The 20900-nt window shown below is 40.6% G+C and overlaps 1 protein-coding gene across 8 annotated transcripts in view; it reads left to right on the top strand.

The window, feature by feature from the left end:
• The window catches only part of Nsd1 (nuclear receptor binding SET domain protein 1), a 106131-nt gene that overhangs the window by 63830 nt on the left and 21401 nt on the right, over positions 1–20900 (top strand). For all 8 annotated transcript variants that reach the window (XM_051194233.1, XM_051194229.1, XM_051194228.1 and 5 more), the window contains 6 exons: positions 1035–1153; positions 2060–2203; positions 6941–7064; positions 16538–16738; positions 17535–17714; positions 19973–20129. In XM_051194233.1, coding sequence (XP_051050190.1) covers positions 1035–1153; positions 2060–2203; positions 6941–7064; positions 16538–16738; positions 17535–17714; positions 19973–20129 — 925 coding nt within the window. The remainder of the gene's footprint in view (positions 1–1034; positions 1154–2059; positions 2204–6940; positions 7065–16537; positions 16739–17534; positions 17715–19972; positions 20130–20900) is intronic.

Here is a 20900-nt window from a genome sequence, read left to right as displayed (position 1 = left end):
GTAATATTATGGGAATTTTATTTTATATTTGTTTATACTTGGTTTTTCAAGGGCAGAGTCACTGTAGCCCTAGATGGCCTGGAACTCACTGTAAATCATGCTGGCCTCAAACTCACAGAGAGAGATTTGTCTGCCTCTGCCTCCTCAGTGCCTGGCTGAATTTTATTTTTTTGCCTTACAGAAAAACTGTTGAAGTAAGATAGTTTATTGAAAAACAATTTCAGTTGAAGTGTTTATAACGTGAAAATTGATTCAGAATTCAGTAGCAACATTTTGTAGACTTCAAGAAAATCCTTTTAGGTTGGAGAGATGGCTCAGTGGTTCAGAGTTCTTGCTGCTCTTACGAGGTGCTCTTGAGTAAGTTCCTAGCACCCATTTAAGGCATTTGCTGCTACCTATGCTTCCCTTCAGGGAAGTTCAGCATCCTTTTCAGGCCTCCCTAGGCTGTGTGCACAACCATTCAAGCACAGGCCTAAACACACTAAATGAGGAGAATGTTTGAAAGTTACTATGTTTTATTGCTATTTTTCTTTATTGGTCATTTTTGTTAAGTGATTAAGTTAACAATAATATCAAAGCTATGATTGTTTAAAAAAATATACTAGCTTTTAGCTTTATGTCTTAAGTAATAGCTTTCTTTTTTTTATATAATTTTTTTATTTAATTTTATATAACAAAGTCCAATTAAATGAAAACAAACAGTTATACACAATATTTGGGAAGTAATAGCTTTCTAAGAAGATAAATCAGTTACTGCTGGGAGTGGTGGAACATACCTTAATCCCAGTAGGGGCAAGTGAATCTCTGTGATTTTAAGACCAGTCTGGTCTACATCCAGAAGAGACTCTGTCTTCCATAAACAAACAAACAAGCAAATAAATACTCTGTTTAAATATCCTAGATATTTCAGTTATAAATAAATTTTAAGTTAGGTTTTACCATAATTTTTTAAGGATCCTTAGTTTAAGGGTAAAAGTTGCTGGTCATGTATTTGAGTAGCTAGCTATTAGGTAACATTTGTTTTCCTGTTGTAGGCACAACCAAGATATTTGATAAACCAAGAAAACGAAAGCGACAAAGGCATGTTACAGCCAAAGTGCATTATAAAAGAGTGAAAAAGGAGGACCCCTCAAAGGAGGACCCACGGGCGGAGGTATTACTCGGTCCCCCACCTTTCCACCTTCCACAGAGAATCACCTGTCACACCAGTAGCCCCCTCTCCCTTGAATCTAAGAATAGTGTTCTACTGAGATGATTAATTAGGTATAAAGAATCTTGACTTTATGGTGAGTCCAATCCTAGCAAAATATATATTACAACTTGGATAATGGCCCCTTTAAAAAGATAATATCCTGTGCTTGAGATAGCAGATACAGTGTATGTAACTGTTGCTTTAACAAGTAATGTAGTCCTAAAACCAGTGAGTACAGCCTAAGTAACCAAATAATCTGACTGAATCTAGGTAATGCCCTATAAAGATGAATGCTGCAGTTAGGGGGAAGTCCCATAGTCTCATTTTTTGACATCAGTTGCTTAATTGGGATGTTTATAAACATCAGCTTTTGACAAGCATTTGAAACTGTCTACAGAGCGTCAATGTAGTCACTGATGCTGTATGTAGCTTTTGAATTCAAGTTAGAAATAGAATTAGATGCAGTGAGTGAGCATCACAGATGCCGCTGTTGCTGAGTGTTTTCTTTCTAATTTGAATAGAATGCCCAAGAGGGCATTGCCTAGGAAACACGGATCTTGGAAGGACAAATAAGTAATCAAATAAACTTAAGAATGTTTTCTCTCCCTTAGTGAAACCTTTAAATGGAACAGCTCAAAAAGTTCCAGTGGAACAGCCTCAGAGCAGTTAGTGGCAGGGCATGAGGCGCCCACTACCCGTCCAATCACAGCAGGGTTAGAACTAACATTGCATGCAGTCCGCCCGCGTGATTGGCTGAACATCTGTAAGTGCTTAATGGCTAGACAAATAGCAGCCCAGAGGGAGGAGGGGGTCAGATGGAGGAGACATCAATAATACAGATGTGGGACATTATGTTTTCTCTGCAAGGGAGAACTGATGCTTCCCAGATCCACTGCCAGCCCCAAGGAGCTTCTTGAAGACGGTGTAGAGCACGATTCTGGGATGTCTGCATCCAAAAAATTGCAGTGTGAACGAGGTGGAGGAGCAGCACTCAAGGAGAATGTTTGCCAGGTAGGGGATGTTTGGCTCATATTTTTGCTGCATGTTTACTTTTTGAGAAACTCTTCTATCTCTTAAAGGCCTTATCTCAGAGAAAACGGTTGTGGATGGTCCTGAGGGGTCTCTTTAAGGCTATGATTCTTTTGTCTCCTTTGAAAAACAGGAGTTAATTCAATATTAGTTACAATCTGCTGGTGCCCTCTATCTGTCGTAGTGTAAATGTCTTCCGCCTCCTTGGGTTTTGGACTTTTTTATTTGTTTGGTTTTAAGTTTTTCAGAGTCACACATAGTCCAGGCTAGTCCTGGGCTGTGTCCTTCTGCTTCTACCTCCCAGACACTGGGGTTTTAGGTGTGTATCCCACACTCAATTGCTATTTTTTCTTTAATTAGGGACATTTCAAGGGTTGTTATAGCTTTCAAATTTCTTTTATTTGGTGAATATGTGAATAATATTCAGTCTAGTCTTTTAAGTTGTAAATATTACATTATTCACTAATACTAACAATCTTTTAAGGTAGAGTTTGTTTATTATCCCCATTATGCATATGAGAAACTGAACTACACAAGAAATTTAAGTTGGTTGGTGTGGTCATGGTGCATCCTGAATTCAAACCCAGTTTTGAGTCCTGTTTGTTTGTGAAGTGTTTATGTGGCTTTGTGAGTTACCAGTTCCTTGATTTACCTTTGTAAATTGTGTTTTTTATTTTTGTTTTTGTTATTTTGAGACAGTGTTTCTCTGTATTGTTTTGGAGCCTGTCCTGGAACTAGCTCTGTAGACCAGGTTGGCCTCGAACTCAAAGAGATCCAAGTGCCTCCACCTCTCGAGTGCTTTGGTATTAGAGGCATGTGCCACCAACGCCTGGCTCACCTTTGTAAATTCTTAAAATCTGACATTATGAAAACCTGGTTCTTGTGTACATGTGGGGGAGGCGGGTGGACGTGGGCGGAGGTCAGAGGGCAACTTTGAAGAGCCTCATGTGACAACACTTCTTATTTAAAATGGGGCCTGTCATTTGGCCTGGAACTTCGGCACTTTGGCCAGGCTACCCTGACTATGAGCATTCAAGGGATCTGCTTGTCGTTTCCTTGTACCACACCGCAGCTGGGATTGCGAGCATACTGGGTGCCTGGCTTTCTGTGTGGGTTGTGTGAATTTGAACTGAGGTTCAATTTCAAGTGCTCCTGATTGATCCACTTCCTCTGCTGCTGTATTGATTGATTGATTGTTGGGTTTTTGCTTTCATCTTTGAGATGGGATCTCACTCAGTAGCCCTGGCTAGCCTGGAACTTGCTGTGCTAACCAGGCTGGCCTCAAACTCATGGAAGTCTGCCTGCTTTTCCACTCTGTCTGGATCCTATTGTTAATTGAAACAACTAAAAAGTAAAGTCAGGCCCAGATTATGTTACTGTGATGGATACAGTTTTATCCCATTGTCTCTGCGTTGTCATTACATTAAGAATGTTTACCTGAGCCAGGCAGACTATTTGCACAGCCTTTATTCACAGCATTGTGAAGGCAGTGGCAGGCAGACCCCTTGAGTTCAAGGCCAATCTGGTCTAGTGAGTTCCAAGACAGCCAGTGCTACATAGTGAGAGCCTTTTTCCTGGGGGTGAAGATGGGGGTAGGCATATTTTCCATATTTGGACTAATTTTCAAATACAGTGTTGATTCTGAAAAGCAGTTGAGCACATTAGGTATTGATAAAACCAGTCAGATCCCTTTTTAAAAGGATATTTGCCAGTCACGATGGTACTCATATTTTGTCTTAATACTCAAAAGACAGAGCCAGGTGGATCTCTTGAGTTTGGGGTCAGCCTAGTTAAGTCTACAAGTCGAATTCCAAGTCATTGGGAGGCTATTCAGTGAGATCCTGTCTTCAAAATAATAATAATAATAACAACAACAACAATAACAACAATAATGAAGCTTGTTATGGTTAGACACATCTGTAATTCCAGCACTTAAGAGGGAGATATAGGCAGAGTACGGTTCATAGCCATTTTACCCTGTGTGTGGGGCAAGAGGAGTAGGTACAGAGGGAGGGGTGGCCATGTGACCCGGATTTGCTACATTGTTGTAAGGTACATGCATTTGTTGTCCTGATAGAAACTTATTTGTAGCACTTCCTTTCTCAAGTGTCGAGTTCGAAGGTGAATTGATATGGTTATCTTCAGTAAGGGGTTATGGTAAACCATTTAGTTAATTTGAAAAATGTATCCAGTTTGTACTATTAATTTTTTTATTTTAAACTGAATGTGAATTTGCTTATTGTATGAAAACTCATTATATAAAACAGGATTTTTAAAAGTTTTTATTTGGGAGTAATAGATAATAGGAAAGTCAAATACTTGAGAGTAAGTAATTTCCACTATATAAATGCCCTAAGCTTACCTTTCCCTTCTGTTTTCCTACTTGTTTATTTAGATGACCAAGATGTTTTGTTTCTTTGGTTTCTACCCCCCACCCTGACGGGTTTCTCTGTAGCCCTGACTGTCCTGGAACTCATTCTATACACCAGGCTGGCCTTGAACTCCGAGATCTGCCTGCTTCTGCCTCTCATTTACTGGGTATTAAAGGTGTGCACCACCATCAACTAGCTGTTTCTTTGATTTGTTTCAGATAGTAAATTTTGTTTTCTGTGGATTCAACCAATTGTATAGGTGGAAAAATACTTTGGGAAAGTTGGTTTGTATTGTTTGTGATGTATACTATAATAGTTGATGGCTGGGTATGTACTGAACATGTACAGATTTATTTGGAGGGGTAACATGGATATGTGCAGGTGCTTGTATTTTGTGACCATGTGTGTATATATATGTATATATGTGTGTGACCATGTGTGTATATATATGTATATATGTGTGTGTACATGTGTGGCTATGCATGGTAAAAGTCAAAAATAGAATGTCCTTCCCTACTTTTTTCTTTTCTTTCTTTTTCTTTTACCTTGAGACAGAGTCTTACTATGTGTCCCGGCTGACCTGGGACTGATAAGAGACCCTTCTGCCTCTGCCTCTGCCTCTTCAGTGCTGGGGTTAAAGCTGTGCACTGTCATGCCAAGCTCTGTTCATGTTGATTTTTGAGGCATCTCTTCCTGGGATTTAGGCTTTGCTGTTTAGTTAGGCTGTCAGGCTGGGTTTACAAGTGTGTGCCACCATGCCCGGCTCTTGATGTGCGCTTTGAGGATTGTACTCACGCTTGTGCAGAAAGCACTTTACTAAGCCGTCCCCCCAGCCTCAAACACTCTATGTTGTTGTTACACTCTGTTCTTCACGGTGCAGCTGTGTACATATCATGTATGCCATAGAACGTGTCATAAAGTGTACAAGAGGATTGTGTATATACTATGCAATTTTCTTTGTCATTTTGTATGGAGGACTTGGGTGTTCACAGATTTTGGTATGAGGGTGTTTTCTAGTTGATGGTATAAGTCTTATTTCAGTTCTAGTATTTTGTTAGTACATAGATACAAATGGGATAAGAAGTAACATTGAATTTCCAAGATTTTTATTATGAGAGATAATATCCTCATTTCATAAGGCTCTTCCCTTTAGTGACACCATGTCTTCCATGAGATTGTCAGCGATTTGATGTCCCTCTTTCCAGTGTGATGGGTATGAGAGTATATGTGTTTGTTTCTTTGGTTGGTTGGTTTTATGAAATAATTTGAGATACATCTCAAAGGGCTCTTATTTTGGTACTGCTAGGACCCAAGTTCAGAAGGATGAACTGTCTCCCGCACAGCTTTCTGGTTTATCTCCTCTTAACTTTGTTCTTGGGTTCATCTTCCAATAAGCAGCTGTAGATAAATTTTTAAAATGAACACTGAGTTCAGCCTTCATTTAGCAAAGCTCTCCAATGGTCCATCTTTGCAGTTAGAATGCAGCCTAAAATTATGGACCCTTGTCTTTTTTATGTTATTTTCTGACAATTGTGATCTGTTTTTACTTTAATAAAATAACAGTGGCTGTATTTGTTTTGTTTTGTTTGTTTTTTTCCTCAGTCACATTTTTACCTGTGGGCTTTGTACTTGCTATCTGCCTTTGTCTCTTCACAGCCTAGCTTGTTCAGACCCTGACCAAACTTACTCAAACTCATAACCAAAGCCAAGTTAGCTATTTCAAATCTCTGCCCAATAACTGATTATTATCTGATCTCTTTCATGTGTTGTTATTAGTGTTAATTATCAACTTGACAGGGTTTGGAATCACCTCTAGGTTTACCCATGAGGGATTCGTTCTCTGGTCTTGCCTATAAGGGATCATCTTGATTGGGTTAATTAACTAAAGTGGGAAGATTTGCCCACTGTGGATGATACCATTCCCTTGGCTGAGGTTCCAGCCTTTGAGCTGAGCTAAAGCATTTCATTTTCTGATTCATAATTATGGATGATGTATGTGTGGCCAGCTACATCAAGCCTCTTCACCACGGTAGAGTGTATCTTGCACTGTGAGCCAGAATAAACCTTTCTCCTTTAAATTGCTTTTGTATGGTACTTTTATCACAGCGACAGGAAAAGTAACTAAGACAAGTGTTTTTTTTTCATTGGTTTGTGTCATCTCTTCCCCATAAAAACCAGAGATAATCTTGTATCTGGCATATAGGAAGTAATTATTAAATATTAATTGAATAAATGATGGAATTTCACAAATATTACAATGGTATTTATTAATCTTGGCTCTCATGAGGGCTCTTCATTTGCGAGTTTTCTAAAGTCTTTCTACTGACACATCTGTTTTCCTTTACAGAACTGTGAGAAGCTGGGTGAGCTGTTGCTGTGTGAGGCTCAGTGCTGTGGAGCTTTCCACCTGGAGTGCCTTGGCCTAACTGAGATGCCTCGAGGGAAATTTATCTGTAATGAGTGTCGCACAGGTAAAGTAGATGAAGTCTGCCATCTAACACAACCAGAATTTTAAATTTTTTTTAGGAAAAAGGAGTATTGAAGATGCCCCTCACTGACAACAGTGAGTGTGTTGCACACGCAGATGTGGGTAGTATGAGGTTCTAGCCCTCAGAAAACCCTACCTGAATAATAGAATTGCCTTGTTATCTTTATCTTTCTAAAATGATCTCTGAATAAACTGCTCCCAACGTAAAGCTGTCTCTGTAAGAGTTGCATATAAAATGAAATAGTGTGCACTCTTTTCTGTGTGACTTAAGTATAGTAATGTCTTTGAGATTCATTTGTATTAAAAGGTATATTAGTAGATCATCTTTCTTCCCATCCTTCTCCAGTCCCTCACACTATAACTGACTATAAACTCCTGACACTCTTTCTGCCGTAGCCTCCTGAGGGCTGTTTAACGCAACATTTCTGTACAGCTCGATCTTTCTTAAATACCTCTTTTGAGGTATATACAGTATACAGTGTAGTAGCACATGTAATCAGGCAGAGTGTGAGCCTAAGGCCTGTATGGGCCTACATTATTAGATCCTCTTCCTACTTGAGACAGGGTTTCTCTATAACCCTGGAGTAGACCAGGCTGGCCCCACACTCGAAAGGAGCTGCCTTCCTCTGCCTTCTAAGTGTTAGGATTAGAATCATGTGCCACCATGCCTGCCAAGATCCTTTTGTTTTGTTTTCAGTGTATGTGTGTGTGTGTTTGTTTTGTTTTGTTTTGTTGCTGTTAAAATGGGTTTGATGGTGTTCATTTGTTTAGTGTGTACAGTGTTCTGCCCTGCATGTATGCCTGCAGGCCAGAAGGCACCAGATCCCATTACAGATGGTTGTGAGCCACCATGTGGTTGCTGGGAATTGAACTAAGAACCTTTGGTAGAGGAGCCAGTGCTCTTCACCACTGAGCCCTCTCTCCAGCCATGTTTTGATGTTTTATGAATATTTTGCATGCATTTATGGCTATGAATCACGTATATGCCTAGTGAATGAGTAGACTAGAAGAAGATATCAGATCCCCTAGAAATTGGAATTTAAAGACATTTCTGACCTATCATATGGATGATGGGAAATAAAATTGTGTCCTTTGGAAGAGCAGTTGGTGGTCTTAACTGCTGAGCCATCTCTCCAATCCCATGAAGATGTCCTTAACAGCAACAACAAAAAATGTGTGTATGTAGAGGGGAAGGGCGTTGGCAAGATCACTCAAGCCCATGTAGGCACCTGCCACAGAGTCTGAAGACATGAATTGCTGGTGCCCAAAACTCACATGACAGAAGGAAAGAACTTATTCCTAGAAGTTTTCCTCTGGCCTCTACCAAAATATGATGATGATGATGATGATGATGCCTGTGCTGGGTAAGGTAGTATACTCGTGAGGCGTGTGAGCCTGGTCTGTATAGCTAGTTGCAGGCCAGCCAGAACTGCATAGTGATAAAGTGTGATATTTGAATTGTATTTGTAAATACCTGAGAAATCATAATTCAGCATGATTACTAAATACCAGCATTGTTGCCTATATTATAGTTCATTACCCTAATCTTAGAAAGCATTTCTGATTGTTGAATAGTACTTAATTGTAGTATTTACTACTTTGTTTATCCGTTCATGTATTTACTGACATTTGGGTGTTTATGGTTTGGACCTTTAAAAATAAAGTTTATTTTCTTTACTCTTAGATGAATAAACACCTGAGTAGAATATGTAAATTATATGGTGGGTAGCTTTAACTCTGTTAAACTGCCAAGAATTGATCGCGTCATTTTACATTCTCTTCTGTGGTTTCTTAGAGTTTGTTTCTCCCTCCTTGTCTGTATCTTTCATTTTACTGTGCTGGTAGCTGTGTGGTAGAATCTCCTGTTGAATTTGCATTTACTAACAAGCGGTGTTGAGAATCATTTTCATGTGCCTGTCTGCCACCTTCTACTTAAACCATCCGGGCGGTGGGAACTATGCAGTCTTTGCTGGCCTGGAACTCACTAGACTAGATTGAGCTCAAACTCAGAAATCCACTTGCCTCTTCCTTGAAAGTACTAGGAGTAAAGGGATGTGCCATCATGGCCTGCTTTTTTTTTTTTTTTTTTTTTTTCTCCCTTCTCCAATCTTACGAATATAAGATCTGTCTCATATACGCTTTTTGGAATATTCTCCAAGTCTGTGGCTTAAATTTTGTTTATCGGTAAATTTTAAGCTCTAAGCTTTTTATGTATGTCATTATGATTTCATGTCAGGTGTATCTGGATGCCCTCAGTCTGCAAGCTGGTGTATAGGCGATTGTGAAGTACAGAGTGTGGGCTCTGGTAAAGAAGTCAGGTCATTGGTATGAGTCGCGAGTGCTTTTAGCTGCTGAGCCTCTCTGCAGCTCCATTGCTTTCATTTTAAAAATTGTTAACTGACACATCATCACTGCACGTGTATATGGAGTGCAATGTGCTGACTCCACGTATTTGTCATGGGTAATGAGCATACCTTACCCTTTAAACATTCATCATTTCTTTGTTGTGAGATCACTGGAATTCCCTTCATTTCAATCTTTTTAAAAGCACACTTTAAAAATAACTTATATTACCCTGCTCTATAGCAGGGTATTTTTCTCCTAATTCTGGCTTTATATTTTGTTGATTAATTTCGTCCCAGTTCTCTGAAGCACTGTAACTGTTGTTAAAGTCTGCACTTTTGTAGGGGTGCTGCTTTTAATTTTTATTTTCCATATTAGAGTGTGTGTGTGTGTGTGTGAGAGAGAGAGAGAGAGAGAGAGAGAGAGAGAGAGAGAGAGAGAGAGAGTCATACATGCTGTGGTATTTGTATGTAGTGTAATAATACAGCACAAGGGAGACAAACAATCCAGGTAGAGAGAAGGTAGAGAGAGGTTACTTGGAAAGCTTCATTGGGGGAAAGTAAAGGAATAAGGGAAGAAAAGAGAGGCAGGAGAAACCCTGCCTGCCCCTTCAGAGGAACAGCAGGAAAGCGAGAGTGGAAGTGGCTGGAGTTTGCCTGTGTACAAAGCCAGGGTGTTGCTTGCCCTTTGCAGAGGTAGCACACTTTGCCAGGTCACAGAGGGATGGGGCAGGCTTGTCTGGATTATAGCATGTCAGTTTGAGGACAACTGGTGCTCTCCAACATTTTGTGTATTCTGCTGATCAAACTCAGGTCATTAGACTTAACAAGCAGTGTTACCCACTGAACCAGTGGTATACCAGTAAATACCATTAAATATTAAGACACAGAGAGAACAAAGCCATGTTGCTTGTTACAAATAAACTTTAAATATTCAGAGGCCAGTTGGTGGTAATGCCTTCTTACAATCTTTAATCCTTTGGGAGACAGAGGCAGAGGATTGACAGGCCTGGATAAAGAGTGAAAGCTTAACCTAAACATTTAAATACCAATCTAGAGAAAAACACTTGATATTTAAATTCCTGTAGAATGTTGGGTCTTTCTGCTGTTTTGACTTGGGGCTTGGTGGAGTTGTTGCTTTGATATAGGATCTCACTATGTAGCCCTGGCTGGCCTTGAAATCTGTAGACTAGGCTGGTCTAGAACTCCCCAGATCCTACTGCCTCTACTTCCCAAGTACTAGGATTAAAGGGGTAGTATTGGTTTGAGTTTTGATAGTTTTGGTTTTTGTGAATTTTGTTTGTTTGTTTTGAAATTAGGTTTCTGTAACTCATGCTGCTAGGTTTGGTTTCCAAGTAGCTCAGGGTAACCTTGAGTCCATGAAGTCCTCCTCCTACTCAGCTCCAGTGCTGAATTTATAGGTATGAACTGTCGTGCCTGGCTTTCTTATCTGTTCCAGGTCAGGCTTGAAACCTCATTCCATTGTGGGGACACATGCAGAACTCAGGAGTAAGAGAGAAGTCTGGTGGAACTCATGGTCAACCTTGAGGCCTGATTGGACTATAAAACCTGGCCTTAAAGAAGACAAAACAAACAAAAACTTAAGAAATAAATAAGGTCTCAAAAACCAGCTACCCAGGCAAAACAGTCAGAGACATTATCTTTTCCCATTGCCCTTACCCTAGTAACAGTAAAGTCAGGGTTAAAACATGGACTTCAAGCACTGGGTACTGTGGCAATTGCTAGATCCCATTACTTCAACGTCCCAAGAATCTCTGAGAAACAACCTCAGTGGAAAAGTCTTTATCTCCAGTCTTTTTGATTCCTGAACAGTGTTAATGTACTTTGACTGTTTGTATCACACCTGCTTGGACTTTAACAAGTTTAGGTGGACCTGCATCAGAGCAGGCTCCTAGGATTGTTATGGAGGAATTCCTCTTCATCTCTCAGTGGCTGCCAAACAAAATGCAGTGTCTTGTCCTATGGTTGGAATATGTTTAATACAGCTGCAGAATACATACCTTCAGCTGCAGAACTGACATGAATAACATGGACTCCATTATGTCACCATCTGAACAGTCTTGGGCTCCATGATACAGATGAGGCAGGAATAACCTGCACAATAATACAGGCCTGGAACATTGACCGAATCAAATACTATTTTAATCAACTACACATTTCCTTTTTGTTTTTCTTGAATATTCAGTGGAGGTTCAGTCAGAAGAAAATAATGGTCTTCTGGTTGTTCTATAAGATAGATAAAGATGGGTTCCTCCCACCGTTGCTTGTTGGAGTTTGGGACCTTGAATTCTTCCAGGACTAAGTAAGCCGTTTTATTTGAGGTAGCTTTTGAAGTTTTGCACGTTGCTGTGGGAAAAATATTAAGCACAAATATTTACCTATGAACCCAAGGTCTCTTCAGATGTCCTACAAATGAAATTCCTCTGATTCAGAGGGTCCACAGTCAGAAATGTGAGCAGATGGTGTTTGAATGCTGGCCCTCAAACCGAGCTTCCTTCCCCTTCACTAGAATGTCGGCCCAGGCCCATGACAGAATTGCAAGAATCCTGCACAAGGTTAAGAAGCCTTTCCTAGGTGGAGAGGATACTGGACTTTACACAGTTCTAACATGTCTTAATAATAAAAACCCAGAGTCAGATACCAGGGTATATGCTGTAAGATCAGAGAAGTAAAGGAGCAGCCACTAGAGACTTCTTACCTCTACCTAATCCTCAGACTGAATGCAATGAGCTCCTGTCTCCTCCCACATTATCTTCTCTCTGCCCAGCCCTAGTGCTGGGATCAAGGATGTGAGCTCCATATCTCTTAGACTGGATCAATCTCATGTAGCTGGATTGGCCTTGAACTCTCAGAGACCTGCCTGCCTCTACCTCCCACTAGGATTAAAGTTGTGTTCCACCGCTGCCTGGATTCTATGGTTAACTAGTAGCTTAGTTTTGCACTCTGATATTCAATCAAGTTTAATTGTACAGAGAGATCCTATAGCAAAGTTGAAAATATTTATTCAGATAAGGTGGGGGGACCTAGAAGCACTGGTATTAATAGAGATCAGGATGAAGAAAAAAGTGTGTTTACATGTGCGTTTGCTTTCTACCTGTATCATGGATAGGATCTTTCTGAGAATGCTAGAATAGAGCAACAGTACAAGAATAGATTTAAGCCTGAATCTTACACTACCCTTTTCTGATGATAATGCTATATAGCAAATGTATACAGCTACACTTGGAGATTAAACTGTATAGCAATCATTTTTAATGAAAACATATCTAGAAATTGCATTGGGCCATTATCTTAACATGGAGCTTGGTCACTTTGTTGCGTATATGTTTTTCTGGCCTTCACCTCCTCTGACCTAGATCACATGTTGTTGCTGACTCCTTAATAGCAATACAGAATGAAATGGTAAACTGTTTTTTCTCCTGTCAGTTTACCAGAGTCAGGGAGTCATTTCACCATCTTCCCCTCTCTGTTTTTGTTTGTTTGTTTGTTTTTGCTTTGCTTTGAGACAGGCTTTCTCTCTGTCCCTGACTGTCCTGGCACTCACTTTATAGACCAGGCTGGCCTCTCCTCTAACTCACTGAGATCCGACTGCCTCTGCCTCCCAAGTGACTTTTTTGTCTGCTTATTTCCACTGTTCTCTTTGCTGCTGTTTGAGAGTCAGTGGCATACCTGACCATCCACAGCTAGGGGCGAGGGGAAGAGGGTGAAGTAGGGAAAGAGTAACAAAAAGCAGCAGATGTATATGTGGGGATATTTTGTTTGTGATCTAACAAATAAAGCTTGTCTGAAGATCAGAAGGCAGAGCTAAGCCACTAGTTAGCCATAGAGGACAGGCAGTGGCGGCGCACACCTTTCATCCCTGCACTAGGGAGTTGGAAACAGGAGTGATAATGGCTGGGGTGAGAGGGATGTAAGGTAGGAAGAGACAGGAGCTCATTGCATTGAGTCTGTTTCCTAGAGACAGTATTCGGTCTGAGGATTCCGTGGAGGTGAGAACTAGCAGCTGGCTACTCTGCTTCTCTGATCTTTCAGCATTAATCCCTATATCTGACTCTGGGTTCTTCTTCTTAAAACTAGATAGAATTCAAGCTGCATGTGTAGCTGCTACCTGTGAGCACAGTCATTCCTGTGCTCTGTGGGGCTGTCTCCACTCCCTCTTTACCTGACAAATCCTCTCATTCTGCCTTTCCCTAGGAAGCCGCTGTAGCCACCAGTGCCGACACTTAGTTCTTTAGAGTAATTTTTCAGTCCAACCTGTTCTCAAACTGGCTAAATGTTCCTTCCTACCTACCATCCTCCTGCCTCAGCCTCCAGTGTTAAGATTATAGGTGTGAGCCATCGTGACTAGCCTTTTACTAAGGTAAACTCTGAATTGCCTGTGTTTTATTTGTTCTCTATTGTTAGGGTCACATCTAAAACGGCCTTAGCCTGACCAAGGTCATGTAGTATTTCCTAGTGTGGCGGTCTCTTTCTTCTCTGGTTTTTTTCTTTGTTGTTGTTTTTGAACTGGCAGTTGACTGGAGTCCAGGCTGACCTTGTACTCATGCCTTCCTCCTCCTCTTCACGCTGCTCTATCAGTTAATTATCCATCTTCACTGTCTTCCAGCAGCCTCTGGAATGTTGGTTTGCTTGTGGTCCTGGGAGACAGACTTGGGATTTTTGTGCATAATGAGTAGACCAGCTCTACCACTGAGCTATGTCCATCTATACTTCAAATCGCATGTGATGTGAAGTATAGAGAACCTCCTACCCTCTAGGCCCCACCCCCACCCCTGCCCAGGCCTGACAGATTCAGAGTCTTAGAAAGTAGTGTATTACAGAACTGTCCTCAGCTTAAGGCTGTGTGAGTACAAGTTGTTTGACTTAGGGTTGGGGTTGGAGGGGGGGAGAGGCTGGAGAGAGAGGTAGACAGCTCAGCAGTTAAGAGCACAGGCTGCTTGCTCTTCTAGAGGACCTGAGTTAAGTTCCCAGCAACCACAGAGGCTCACAAATATCATAGTGGGATCTGATGCCCTCTTCTGGCATAAAACTTATACATGCGGTATATACTCACATAAGGGCTTGCTTTTTATATTGTTTTTTTGTTTGTTTGTTTGTTTTTTGTTGTTGTTTTTTGTTTGTTTGTTTTTGTTTTGTTTTGTTTTGGGGTGTGTGTGTGTGTGTGTGTGTGTGTGTGTGTGTGTGTGTGTGTGTGTGTGTGTGTGTGTGTGTCTTGGAGACAGGGTTTCTCTGTATTGCTTTGGAGGCTGTCCTGGAACTAGCTCTGTAGACCAGGCTGGCCTCAAACTCAGAGATCCACCTGCCTCTGCCTCCAGAGTGCTGGGATTAAAGGCATGTGCCACCAACGCCCAATGCATTTTGGTTTTTTTCAAGATAGGGTTTCTCTGTATAACAGCCCTGGCTGTCCTGAAACTCTTTTTGTATACTAGGCTGCCCTCAAACTTGCAGAGATCTGTCTGCCTCCCAAATGCTGGATTAAAGTCTGCCTCCCAAATGCTGGATTAAAAGCCACTGCCTGGCATAAGTTTTTTTTTTTTCCTTAAGAAAGAGATTTCACTTGCTTCTAGACAGATAACCAAGTAAGATATTATTTCTTTACTTTGTGGTTGTCCCTGTTTTGCTGTACTAGGATGATTATCTTATTGCTTAGATTGCTCTAATTGAATAATAGCAGGTCTGTAGTATCCACTTGTTTCTTTCTAAATACATTCATTTCCATTTTTTCCTTAGATTTTATTAACTGAGTGATCGTAATATTTACAGATGGATATTTTAGTTAAATGAATTCTTATTTTAAGAGTTTGCATGTGCTGGATGATGGTGTTGCATGCCTTCAGTCCCAGCACTTGGGAGGCAGAGGACAGCCAGGGCTACACAGAGAAACCCTGTCTTGAAAAATTAAAAATCCAAAATAAATAATTAAATAATAGGTAGGGATTAACTGAGGAGGACATTGTGTGTCAACCTTAACCTCCACTTACAAACATGTATACACATAAAGAATCTACAGGTGCTCAGTGAAGTCTTCTAACAGAACTTTCAAAAGCAAAGCTAATATATTTTCAAGAGTTATAGTAGCTCCTGGGTTCGTTTTCAGATTTTTCCATTTATCTCAGAGGTATATTTAAAAAAAAAAAAAAACTGGAGCAATGACTCAGAAGAGGTTTAAGAGCTTTGGCTGCTCTTCCAGAGGTCCTGAATTCAATTCCCAGCAACCACGTGATTACTCACAACCATCTATAAAGGGATTTGATGTCCTCTTCTGTTGTACAGGCATATATGCAGACAGAACACTATATATATATAGCAAATAAAATCTAAATAAAAGCTTTTTAAAAGGATCAAAAACTATGATAGTTTTAATTGTCAAATTGACACAGTGTAAAATTATCTGAGAAGGGGTAAGAATAGTGTTGAATCCCAGCATTTGAGAGATCTCTGAGTTCAGATCTCAGAGTTCCCCAGAAATCTTCACAGACAACTTCGTAAGTTTGCTTGGCCTGTGGGCATGTCTGTAGGAAACTGCCTTAAGTTAACTGACTTGGCAAAACCCAGTCTAAAAGTGCATCCCATGCATCCATTGTCTCCATTCCTGACTGGGTAGCACTGGTTGCTTCAGGTTCCTGACACCCTGACACCCTGTAGTGATAGACCCTAGTGTGAAATTATTAGCTAAAATAAACACTTTCTTCTGTAACTTGGCTTTGTCACGGACGTTTTGCACACAAATCAGGAATAAGGCTTGAAAGCAAGTCCTTATGTCCACTGGGGTATCTGGCTAACTCTTTCTCCCTGTGTTTTCTGTATTGCCTACCATGTAATTGGATCTAGAGGCCAGATTTGATCAAAATTGAGTTTCTCTTTTGACAGGAATGCTTTGTAGACCATATAGTACACACTCTGTTACATCATACCAATAAAACACATGTCAGACCAGATTGCCCACTTACAAAGATTCTAAAGTTGTTCATTTGGTAGGGTCAGATTTTGTCAGTTTGGTAAATTTTATAAAGCTCTTCACTAACTTACACCTCACGGCTTAGATTGGGGTAGATTCTGGTAATATTAATTTGTCACCTCTTACCTTTCCCAGGGATCCATACCTGTTTTGTATGTAAGCAGAGTGGAGAAGATGTGAAAAGGTGCCTTCTGCCTCTGTGCGGGAAGTTCTACCATGAAGAATGTGTTCAGAAGTACCCGCCAACTGTCACGCAGAACAAGGGCTTCAGGTGCCCCCTTCACATCTGTATAACGTGCCATGCTGCTAATCCAGCCAATGTATCTGCTTCTAAAGGTATGGCTGGCATGCATGCATATATGTATTTATGTAATATATATATATAAGATAAGACTTGATTGCTTGGACAATATTTATTTTCAAGTGCAGTCTGGAACATCTCCTAGTCCCTCCTATCTTCCTTTCCTATTCTGTAGCAACATTGAGGCTTAATATTCTGTGGAATTCTAGCTGGTGGCTTAAAATATTTAGATACCATAGGAAATTTTAGTCAGTGTATTTTAGTTTATAACCCCTTTTAATTGTTGTTGATTTAAGTAGTTTCATGCTGGTTTTTACTTGCTGAGGTGTATTAGGAGATCTATCTGGGAAACAAACATATAGTACTAAGCAAACTAGCACACTATTCTGTTTCTTTCTCCCCCCCCCCCCCCCCCCCCCGATTTTTTTGATTTTTTTTTTTTTTTTTTTTTTTTTTCAAGGCAAAATGTCTGTGTATCTTTGGTTTACCTGGAATTTCTGTGGACCAGGATGGCCTCAAATTCACAGAGATATATCTGCCTCTGCCTCCTGAGTCCATTCCTTTTAATTTGGACTTATTTCTGGCAGTTATCTGAATCATGGATCATGGACTCCTTGTTGAGCCAGGTGTATTTACAGTTGTGCAGTCTGCTCCCATTGGGGACTAGCACAGACCTCCCCTCTTACTCTTAATAGTGAATTACACGTTTAAGAGCCGTGTTTCTATGTAGTTGTTCTCTGCTGACAAACACACTTACATAATACACTTTATTTCCATATGTAATATTTTTCTCTTGCTCCTCCCCCATTTCTCTGCTTTCCATAAATGTAGGTCGTCTGATGCGTTGTGTCCGCTGTCCTGTGGCATACCATGCTAATGACTTTTGTCTTGCTGCTGGGTCAAAAATCCTTGCATCTAATAGTATCATCTGCCCTAATCACTTCACCCCTAGGCGGGGCTGCCGAAATCACGAGCATGTTAATGTCAGCTGGTGTTTTGTGTGTTCAGAAGGTAAGATGTGACTTCTCATTGTATGAGTGGTTTCAAAGGGATTATCCAGTGTTTCATATTTTATGTGTATTGTAGTAAATATGTGAACAACTTACATGAGTTGGTTCTCTCCTTCTCTACAATATGAGTCCTAAATATCAAGCTCAGATCTTCAGACTTGGCCCATCTCTCTGTCCCAAAAACAAGATTTGTCAGTCAACCTGTTTGGCTAGACCCGGTGCTATTGAATCCCTGGGATCTGCTTGTCTCAGCTGCCCAGAGCTGGGGTTACAGGCTGGCTTTCCTTGGGTACTGGGAATCCTAACTTATGACTCTCATACTTAGTTAGCCCATTAGGACCCACTGACATCGCTCCAGTTCCTTGTGTATCCTTTATAAATTATATATGAGGCTGGGAGTTTGACTCATTTGGTATAGTGCTTGGCAAGCCTAGTATGCCCAAAGCATTGGGTTTTATGTAAATTGATGTGCTGCATGCCTCTAACCTTTACCATATATGTCTGTACATCATATGAATTCAGTGCCAGAGAAAGCCAGAAGAGGGTGTCCCTAGAACTAGAGTTACAGACAGTTGTTAGTGACCACGTGGTTGCTGGGGAATCAGCAACCTGGTTTTCTGAGCCATCTTTCCAACTCCTGAAGAAAGTTTTTATTTTACATATATAAATTTATTTTTTGACAGGGTCTATGTACAAGCTTTGTAGACCAAACTAACCTTAAACTCACAGAGATCCACATGCTTCTTCCTCTAGTGTGCCTCTATTAAAGGCATTAACCACCATGCCCAGCCTGAAAAATGGTTTCTAAAACACTACAGGAAAATAATAGCACAGGCTTTGAAAGAAGTTCAGTCATATAAAAATTAAAAAGAAGTCAAAGAGTCACCTAAAATTTTCTCATTGTGTTAAGTCTATAACCACACTTTATTTAAACAATTTTTATAAGAATGTGATGGCAAATGGAGACTGTAAGTTCAGAGGCCAGAAACTGGGGTGACTATTCAATAGGGATGCCAGACACCATGCTTAGAATGCTTCATCTGTGCTGGGCGTCGGTGGTGGTGTGCCTTTAATCCCAGCACTCTGGAGTTACAGGCAGGTGGATCTCTGTGAGTTCAAGTACAGCCTGGTCTACGGAGCAAGTGCCAGGACAGCTTCTAAAGCAATACAGAGAAACCCTGTCATGAAAACAAAACAAAAAAAGAGAAGTGCTTCATCTGATGTAACTCCCCTCTGGCAACAAAGCAAAATAATACAGTTTGTGGCGGAAACTGACAAGTTCTGAAAAATGCTTGATTGGGTTCAGTTCAGATTTCCCAGATAGGGTTTCTCTGTGTATCCCTGGCTATCCTGGAACTCACTGTGTAGACCAGGCTGGCCTCAAACTCACAGAGATCTGCTTGCCCCTGCCTCTTGAGTGCTGGGATTAAAGGAGAGTCCCACCACCACCAGGTTTGAAAAGTTAGTGTTTTCATTTGTTTGTTTTGTTTTTTAAAAAAGAGAGAGGGAGCGCTAACCGTGTGGAGGGGCTAGTTACGGGTCTGGTGCTGCCTGGTGATTGTTAACTGAGTTCTCAAGAGTGACTACTGTTAGTTACAGATTGTTGCTGGGAAAATTAGATCTGAATAAGGACAGTGAATTCCTGAAGTGATAGGGTCTTAGAGCTTAATGGTTCAGTTGGTAAAGTCCCCGCCACACAAGCATGACACCCTGAGTTCAACTTCTCTTGCTCATGTTAAAGCAAAGTACGTTCTTTTAACATACTATTGTTAGGACCAACCAGCCTTACAGAGTGGATGATCTCCAGGTTCAGTGAGAGACCTTGCCACAAAAGTAATGTCAAAAGCGATGAAAGAATACCTCTAACTCTGACCTCCACATACATGCGAACACACAAAGATGTACATATATATATACTTCCTGTCTAAGCTATATATAAGCTTAGACAGGAAGGAAAGTGTTTATGGTGATATTTATGCACATAAATTTTCTGTTTACTTTTTACCTTATTGCCATTCTAATTTTCCTAGTAACTGTTATTTACTGTTATTTAAATAGGAAAAACTTTGATGGGGGCTGGGAGCTCAGGAATATTAGAATGGGCATATTGTTATAGAAAAGTCTTCCTGGATGTGTTTTACTAATAAGCCCTTGACTAGAGTTATACAAATAAGTGACCAGGAGCTGAGCAAAAGCCATTTTCACTAGAAATTTGTATGTGACCTTGTGGTCTAAATGGCAGCTTTCTTATTTCTGTAGGAGGCAGCCTTCTGTGCTGTGACTCCTGCCCTGCTGCTTTTCATCGTGAATGCCTAAACATTGATATTCCTGAAGGAAATTGGTATTGCAACGACTGTAAGGCGGGCAAAAAACCACACTACAGGGAGATTGTCTGGGTAAAGGTCGGTCGGTACAGGTGAGTACGCATGACAAACAGTACCACTCATCTCTTATTGCGGTAAATAAGGATCAGGATAAACAAATAGGCCGAATAGATGTTTATTCAGGGAGAAATAACTTACAACCTAGACAGATGAACACCAGGAAATTCAACCCGATCCTCTCCTGTCCGAGTCACGCCAGAAAAGAGAGAGCAGAGAGCCTTCCTGGCCCCCTCCGACCTCCTTCCTCAGGTCCTCTCCGCCCATCGCTCCACCCCCCAATGGGCGTGGTCAGTGCTACAGAAGGACTACCTCACTACAATCTCTCTTGTCATCCTGTTTCTTGGAATATAGTAGATAATTGACTTTTATATTTGATTTTGGATACAGGCATTCTCTTTGTAATCCTGGCTGTCCTGGAACTTGCTCTGTAGATCAAGCTGGCCTCAAACTCAGAGATCATCCTGCCTCTGTCTCCCGAGTGCTGGGATTAAAGGTGTGCACCACCACCCCCAGGCTTGATGATAATTAACTTCAAATGCTTCTCGTGATTAGGCATAAAATTCCAATTAACTTTTCTCTATTAGAAAAAAATTAAATATGATTTTCAGTTCTCGGAATAATCTCATAAACCAGGAAGATCCATTGTTAACGTTAGTAATGTCCTTCTCCACCAGATAATTGTCCATAGTTTGCACCCAATTGTTTATTTTACTTTTATTTTTGAAGTTGTAATTGAGCTGGGATTGCATAAAAGTAAACAACATAAATGTAGCTTTGTTTACTTTTTAAACAGGATTTCATTA

Source organism: Phodopus roborovskii, unplaced genomic scaffold, assembly GCF_943737965.1.
Source record: "Phodopus roborovskii unplaced genomic scaffold, PHOROB, whole genome shotgun sequence".
Lineage (NCBI taxonomy): Eukaryota > Metazoa > Chordata > Mammalia > Rodentia > Cricetidae > Phodopus > Phodopus roborovskii.
The sequence above is the reverse complement of the archived record's forward strand: the minus strand, read 5'-3'. Positions and strand labels throughout refer to the sequence as shown.